An 8,890-nucleotide genomic window follows, 5' to 3' on the forward strand; every position below is an offset into this window, starting at 1 on the left:
AAAGTGAAGACAAAACCCATTGCTTATTATTATAATGCCGAGCGTGATATATATATATATACGAAAATTTTGTTTACAACTACATTTCTGGACGCGAATCAGACGTAGTTTCCGCACTCGCCGCTAGAATTCACTGCAGAACCAGCTACGTCAACTTTATAACATTTTATCTGCAGACTGAAATCTGAAACGACATATATTTTGAAACGGCTCCGATAAAAGCGAAAAAGACTTTTTAACAAATACGAAACCCCAGCTTTGTACCTGATTTTCGACAAGGAATTGTATTTAAATAGTCCCCATATTGTTAAAATTCATAAAGCAGTTAATACTTTTATAGTTTCTTTTTGGTTTTATGAACATAAGTTTGCGCCATCCACCACAGATGGCAGCACCTTGATTACATATTTCCGATCCATGCAACTCCCGTTTCATTAAAGAAATTAGTCCTTCCAAATGCCGTACACCGAAAACTAAGCTGTTACACAAAAAAAATCACTCGGCTGTTCGCAAGTAGGTATCTGCTTTAACGAGTCTAGAGGGACCAGAATCCATGACTGTTCCCTGTCCGCGCCTGGTTCTCCACCGCTCGGCCCAACGCAGGCACAAGCTCTCACGAAAGGCTTATCCTACACTAACCAGAAGTTACAGTAAACTTACGGACTTTTCAACGAAAAATTCACCTGAAATGACAGGTATCTGAGTCTTCATAGAAAGTTACGTCGTGTTTCAACTAATGAATTATGTTTTTTTCTGTATAAAAAGTGTAAACACAAGCGCTGAAGAAATAAAGAGTGTTTTTTGCATGAGTCCGTACCAGTTTTTAAATTTTTTTTTTTTTTTTCCTTATTTGCCAAGAGTATTCTTGTGGGTTCATATTTGAAGTAAGTGAAGTTTTTACACATAATTAATGGAGATAACGATACATTATTGAAGCTTCCTGTATAATGTGTAATCGACGTTATTCGTAAATTTAACGAGAAAATTGTTAGCAGGTGTGTGGGGGGGAAAAGCATGTTTTCCACATAGACTTCAGACTCGCGACAATATTCGGACGCGGTTCCCTCATAAATGTTTAACCGTTTCAACACCTCTCTCGGCTGTACTGTAGGAAGATTGAAACCAACGTTCGGATTCTGGGTCCGCGGTTGTGCTCCACAGACTTGAAACTATTGGACCTCCGGGACGATTATAACGGGAATTTTAACCACCGATACGTGTTCCTTAAGCATACCTGGACCATGGCGGCTACCCAGCCCAGACCATTAGCGGTCAATGTCGCTCACCAGGTGCGTTTGAGACGCCTGAGCGCACGCAACCCCCCACGATCCCCAATTTGAGGTTTGGTCGATCAGAGTCGGGTACAAAAAAGACGCAGCTGTGGACGACCACAGAAGCCAGAGGCGCTGCTGCGCGGTGAAAGTGGAAAGCAAGGGTACTCCCTGTCACCACATACCAAAGAAAGGTGTCCCAGAGACTGCCTGACTCAACATCGTCACAAGTCCATACATCCATGCCTTCTCAAAGTATTCCCGTTCGAACTCACACTTCTCTCTGCACATTTGTGGGGGAGACATTCGGCCACAAAATGCCATCGAGCACTTTGCTTCTACTATTGTTAATCTGGTGAATGTTTTCATGCATAGTTATTAACAATATGCATATTATTGACCTATATTAGTGTCCAGTTTGAATAGCTACTTCATAAGTTATTTTTTTTTAATTCCATCTTTACACCTTAAGGCATAAATATGTGTTGAAATCTCTCCTATTAAAGACTTTTTTTCATGTATTCAACTCAATTGGCATCTCTTGTTAGCTCAACGACAGCTTGTGTTGCTTGCTACCACTAACATTATTTGCTTCCATAGACAGCGAAATTTGTGTTCCGTGAAACTCCAGATGCATGCAGTTAACGTTCTGTCACGATATTCTTGTAAAAAATTTTCATCATTTTTTATTCCAGAAAGAGACAAGCCGCATGCCTGGCTGATTTCATCATTTCTATGTAACTTTACGTGCGATGTTTACATTTCAGTTCAGCAAGTGAAAGGAATTGTTTGTTGTCTGTTCGCAGGAGACGTGATGGGAAGCAGTAAGGAACTCAGCCTCCGATGTGTTCCGCACACGTGCCATCGTCGTCGGACTGCAAGGCCGGTACAAGAGCCTCCGTCTGAAAGCTGGTTTCGACACACGTTCCTGATCGAAGAGTGACTGCAGAGCGGAGAGGAACGAAGGAACTCCCCCCCCGGACTCGCCTCTTCGAGTGATAATGGATATTACCGAAGCATTCAGGGGCGAGGATATATCAAAGACAGACTTCTTCGACTTCGTGGTGGCGCCGGAAGTGGGCGAGCACCAGCAGGGGTTGCAGTTCAGCAAGACTCTCAAGTCCATGGGGATCTTCATCGAGAACTCGGCCAGCCACCACGGCCAGTTGAACCACCACCACCACCACCACCAGGTGCCCGCCGGCTACCATCAGGACATGAAGGAGGCCAACAACAACAACCTGATGCTCAGCTCCACCTCCTCCTCGTCCGACGGCGCCATCCTCAGCAACTTCGTCGACAACTCGTTCTGGGGCTCGACGGCCTGCGACAAGGAGGCCGTGCGCCTCGAGACCGCCATCTTCGAGGACCTCAACAAGTTCTGCTGGGGTCACGACCAGGAGGTGGCTTCCCCCGGGGGCGGGAGCCACAAGGGGGAGACCTCCGCCCAGTGCGCTGCCGCCGCCAGCAACACCCCCTCCGCAGCCCCCGCCGTCTCCGTCGGCAACGTCAACAACACCGACGGCGCCATCTACACCCTCACCATCCTCAACGGCGGCGGCGGCGGGGGCGGGCCCGAGGCGCCGGAGGGGAGCGGCCTCTGGTACAAGCTGCCCGTCGCCAGCCACAGCCCCAAGGCGGAGGACAGCAGGCAGCCCCCGCTGCCGTCGCCGCCCCACGCGCCGCCGCTCGACCTCGACTCCATCCTGAGCATCATGCCCCACCCCTCGATGGCGAACGGTCACCACCACTACCCGCACAACGGCTACCACCAGGTGGGCACGCCGAGCCCGCACCAGGAGGTCTCCGTGAAGGTGGAGGCGCAGTTCGGCTACGACGACGGCGCCTACGGCAACAAGGACTGCGACGGGAGCAGCCCGATGGAGCCGCGGGACTTCACCACCACCACCAACAACAACAACAACGACTGGAAGCTGTCGGACAACAACGGCGGCGCCGAGTCCCTCCTGAGGAGCGCCCTGCAGGGCAAGTCCTTCGTGGCCAGGTACAACGGCGCGCTCAAGCCCTCCTCGGAGGGCGCGCCGCCGCAAGAGGTGGGCGACGACCGCCACAACCCCAACTCGGCGCACAGCGTGGACGAGCTGCTGCTGTCGCAGCTGGACTCGGCGTCCTACCCCGAGGACTACGAGAAGCTGAAGCGGATAGCCAACGAGGTGGCGGAGAGCGCGAGCCAGTACTGCGGCATGGCGGGCAGCCCGCCGTACCTGCCGCTGGCGGAGGGCATCATCGGCCACCCCCCGCACCACCTGGTGCACCTCCCCGCGGTGCCCGCGGCGCCGCCGACCCCCAAGAAGAAGTACAGCAAGGCCAAGAGCGGCGCCAAGGGTGCGCAGGCCCAGCCGGCGGGCGGCGTGCGCAAGGAGCGGTCCCTGCACTACTGCAGCATCTGCAACAAGGGCTTCAAGGACAAGTACTCGGTGAACGTGCACGTGCGCACGCACACGGGCGAGAAGCCCTTCACGTGCACGCTGTGCGGCAAGAGCTTCCGCCAGAAGGCGCACCTCGCCAAGCACTACCAGACGCACATGGCGCAGAAGAGTGGTCCGGCGCCCGCCAAGTCCTCGTCGGGCAAGGCCCGCTTCGGCGGCGGCAAGTCCTCGTGATCCAGCCGATCCAAGACCTACTGGGCGTCTCGGCAGCTACAGCGTGCCCCAAAACTCGCGTCTCACGATCTGATACATCTGTGCAAGACTCGTGATGGGCGTCAGTTTCAACACGTATCACTACCATGATGAAAAAACAGGTGTCTTTAAACGTACTTATCAGTAATTTAAATCATTTCATTACTATAATACATGCGATCTTCATCCAATTTACATTCCACAGATTTTTACCTTATGAGGTCAGACCTTACGAGGACAGGCTGTGTACTGTCGCTTCCTCTTTGTCCGCCTCTTGGGTTTTATCACCGAGTCAAGAACAGATCAAGCCTTCGTTTGAACAACCATCGAGGCTTAACTTAGTGATGGGTGCCTGTCTAGTACGCTCTTTGAAACGCCTCGGATTTTTTATATGTTTCTCGCCTCAGAAAATAAACTTAGAAATGATATTGTTTCAAGTTAAGTGATACTACTGTTTCTTTCCTGATCTGGATCTCAATTTCCATTGCATTTACAACTTTTTAAGGACTAACAAGAGACTGGGCAATGATTATAAATTAGGTTTCCAGTTCTTATCAAGAGACTGATGTAGCTGTGGCAAAACTACTTAACATCTACATTTTTCGCTGCTTGATCGCTTGATCTTCTGTTTTAAGATAAAATACCTTTCTCTTCAAGGTACTTTATATCTTCTCAAGCTTAATTTTTGTCAGTGTTTTAAGTGCCAAGAAGATTTTTATTTGAATTTATCTTATGTGGAAGATATTTATTGCTGTGATCTATGCTAGGCAGAAGCACAAAAAAAAACTTCTGGTACGACTTTGTTAGAATGATTTATATTGTATTTATTCAGTATATTGTAAGTAAGTGCGTTTTGCACTATCAAATAACTAACCTCTTAAAATAGCCATTTCCACATGTTTCTTCCTGTGTAGATTGCATCCCATGCACAACAGAAAAATTCATGTCAGCTTATACTGTGCATCTCATTCTAAAAGTTACAAATCTATACCTATAATTTCATACATGGTTCAAGAATAATAATGGTTTTAATTTTTCAACTATTTATACACCAACATGTAACGTAGTAATAATTTCAGTCTTTAAAGTAGTCTTTCATCTAGGCTATTTATATCTACTGTAATTGTTAATGACGTAATATAAAATTCAACATAATCTTTACTTTGAACAAATTTTATTGTTAACTAAATATCTTAAAAGGTAAAAAAAAACACATTCTTTGTTTATTTTTTACTTACATAAGTACAGTCATTGCAAGTTCCCATGTAAATCATATTTCACAACAAATAATGTATAATAGAAAAAAATTATATTTTCACCTTTAAACTACGCACAGAAAAACTCATGCGGCAAACCAAAAATAATTTTTAGTAATCTTATTCAAACCGCTATTATAAATTATCTTGAATTTTACCTTGCGATGTATCAATTGCTGCTTTTTTTTTTTTTAACAGCAACCGATCAAATAAAATTCTGACCACTGTCGGTTGCAAGATGAAGCCTTGCGAATAATTTGAATATAAAACAAACAGCGAATGTTGCCACAACAAATTCAGCTAGTTTGTTTAGTTCCAAACAATATTTTTTTTAATATGTTAAAATGCACTTAATGAAAATAATAATCTTACTAGAAGATACATGCGCTTATTTAACTAATTTACAGATGACCAAAATATTTTAGTTAGCAGGTCCAAATATTGTGATATTTCTGAGACAAATTACATTATAAAATAGCTTTCTTTGCCACAACAAATGATTTTTTTTAATATGAGCCACTACAAAGTTATATTTTTAAAAAAAATTGATTAATATTTTTTTTAGTAAAACCATTCTCATTTAAATAGAACGAAGTTAGTACTATTACTACAAATAAAAGTTTTTGTTATACGCCAAACTATTGATGCTTCAAGGATATATTAAAGTCAAAACAAACAAATCACATAAAAACAATTTGGTAGCAATAATAATCCTGTTGATGTTATTTATATTTTTTTATTTGCCACAAAGAAAGTTTTTCTCACAGTGTAGTAGTCAACTATCATGAGGCTTCAAGTCCTTCGACAGGTTGCAACTTGTAACATGAGAGTTATACATATAACTGACACGAGTAAAATTAAGCTAAGTCCTAAACTAGAGATCTATGTACTCTTATTTACTCAGACATTATCGTGGTGCCCATAGAAATACGTTTCTCGTGTAAATGCGCAAGCCTGTAAGTTATGATTGTTCGACAATAATTTCTCAAGTATTAATATAGATGTATTAACATACAGGTCTATATTCAGAAATATTTTCTTAAATAGTTTCTGAACACATCCTATTAATCGATTAACTAAAAAAATCTGTAAACACTTGATTAAACTTCAATTTTTTTACACTCAGAATCTTTTTTCGTACATTTTTGGATGTAGTTTATCTGTGACCAACTAGTCACGTGTTTTTCTGGAAACAATTTTTTGGAAACATTTCAAAACTTTCTTTTGCAATTTAAATGTTCTATTTTCTCGCCACATTCTTTGCTTCGCTATATTATGTGCGTTTTATTTTTGTTATTCAAACAAAGAATTTTGTTTTATGAGATCTGTAGTTGAGAGAAATAAATATTTTTGGTTTAAAACTTTGCTCTAAACAATGCAAATTAATTTAAAATAAATATGGATGTGGTGAAAACTGCAGATAAATTTAAAAAAAACTAAATATAAGAAACCAAAACTGGAAAAAAAGATTAACAACACAAATACATTATAAGCAAACCATGCGATCTAATAGATATAAAGTTATTCACACTTTAAACAACCTCTGGCCTACTTTTATTAAACAATGTCTAGTTTAGCACTGAATAAACAATTAGGATGTAGTTGTTCCTTCTCATTACTTAAAATCGATATTATTTACTTAACATGGTGGTATACACTATGACTTACAAGTTAGAACATTTTTATATCAATTCTGATAAGGCTCCAAGTGTTTAAAATGGTACCAGGAATTCAAATGTTTACTTACAAGTACTTTAGCAACGTGGCGTAAAACTTGAAACTTCTAAACGTTATTACTTTTAGCACTTTTGCTAAAAATTATAATAATAAAGAATAATATGCCTGGAATAAATCACTCTTATATACAAATAATATTACACAATTTAAGTATTGAGTTTTGAGTTTAATTCCCAGTGGTTCAAGATCAGAATCATTAGCGAGTTAAATAATTTAAGAATATTTTCCTTTGTAGCTCGGGGTGCTTTTCCAAACCGAATTAGGCGTTATTACGTTGTATAACTATGCAAGTTTTACAAACATTATTTACTTTGTTTAAATAAATGCTTGACCCTAAAGTTTTCGTGGAAATTCTGAACATTTCTTAGGTGCACACACTCAGCTGAAACCGCATGGCCTTTCAGGCATTATTCGGGATGCAAACTCAAGTCCCTTCTCATCACTAGAGACCGGAATAATTCGCGAGTTCATTTCGCGATAGGCTTAAATACAAATAGTTATACCTCAATGCAGCCTCTGTTATTGGCTCACAACTCACCTTTATGACTCTGGGCCAATGAGAAACACAAAACCAAAGCTGTATCGAATCACAGGCTGCTACGTCGGGACGTCTCACAAGACAGCAGCCAAGAATGGGTGACATTTAACCGAGTGTACGTAGAACTATGGAGTTCATCCTGCAGGTCATTGAACCCGCGAATTTTTTCGGTCCCTACTCATCACAGTATGCCGTTCCAAAAAATCTAATCGGTCACGTGATTCGAGAATGAATTTTAGATGAACGGCTTGGACTTGAAAGCAATACAGTTAGGAAAATACGCGTTAAATAGGGAGTGTTCCAACGGGTCTTTACTGATACTGCTGTTAGTTAAGTCAGCAAAAAATTCTCGAGTGTCTGCAGAGTTCGCATGACAACCAGGTTAGAAAATTCTTAAAGACAGTAAAGATTTCAAGTGACAACGAAAAACATTTTGTTCCTATTCTGCACAAAAGCTTGTTATCTACATGTGCTGTGATGTTTCCCAAAATTTTTGGATAAAAATTTTATGTGTTTTCGACAATTATGACTATTCTAATGTCTGGTGTTGAAAACATTGCTTTCCTTGCAGACTTCTTGCCTATTGCATGATATAGTTATTAAGTTATTGTAAAAGTAAAGTGAAAATGTAAAAAAAAAAACTGGGAGAGAGTTTAATATATTTTGTTGCTACTCTACGTACCATTACTACTTAAGAGTTCGCCAGAAGAGGCGTTGTTTTACAAATACTCAGTGGCAGAGACGTGCAATTTTGTCACATTTGTCGCAAAGTGACGGCGCTGTTTGTGTTCGTGTCTTACTGCAGAATGTCCATTTGCAATCTTTTTGCAAAATCCGTTCCTCCGTCCATTTCACAGTTTCGCAGCTGTCGCAAGTTCAGTAAAAAAAATTGTAGGTCTCTGCACAAACAAAAAAAAAGTTCAAAGATTATTATTGAATCTTTCTGGATGTTTGACAATAAACTTACCAATATATATAAAAATATATTTATATAGAGAATGTATCTATCTGTAGAAACAGGCCAAATCATGTTGCCAATAAGATATTTTTATACGAACATTTTTACAAAGTGTTTATCGTGTTTTCAATTTTATTTTGAAGAGATATTAAATATATTTATGAATTATATTGAATTGTTATATCTTATAAATTTAGGGTATGAGATTAGATAATATTCTAATGCTCCAAACTGTAGTATTATTAAAATGTAATATATTGTTGACTGAAAAATGCTGATTAAAACATACTTGGTTTACATACAAATGTTCCTTATTAACCCTTTACAATTTCTTTAAGATTTATTAATATTTTTTATTCATATGAAATTATCAAATTCTACTTAGTACTCGTTAAAAAAAAATTGTTCTGACACTGCACCTTTCATACTAAATTAACTTCATCAAACCAAAAAAAAATCTGAATACGTTCTGTTCAATATTTTTGATT

At 40.7% G+C, this 8,890-nt stretch overlaps 1 protein-coding gene across 1 annotated transcript; it reads left to right on the top strand.

Annotated features, from left to right (window-relative positions):
• The first annotated feature begins 2,084 nt into the window (after positions 1–2,084).
• Positions 2,085–8,472, top strand: LOC134532009 (transcription factor Sp8-like). Its single transcript, XM_063368133.1, has one exon. The coding sequence runs from the start codon at positions 2,273–2,275 to the stop codon at positions 3,893–3,895; it is 1,623 nt and encodes a 540-aa protein (XP_063224203.1). The 5' UTR covers positions 2,085–2,272; the 3' UTR covers positions 3,896–8,472.
• The last annotated feature ends 418 nt before the right edge of the window (positions 8,473–8,890 follow it).

This window comes from Bacillus rossius, chromosome 5, assembly GCF_032445375.1.
Source record: "Bacillus rossius redtenbacheri isolate Brsri chromosome 5, Brsri_v3, whole genome shotgun sequence".
Classification (NCBI taxonomy): Eukaryota; Metazoa; Arthropoda; class Insecta; order Phasmatodea; family Bacillidae; genus Bacillus; species Bacillus rossius.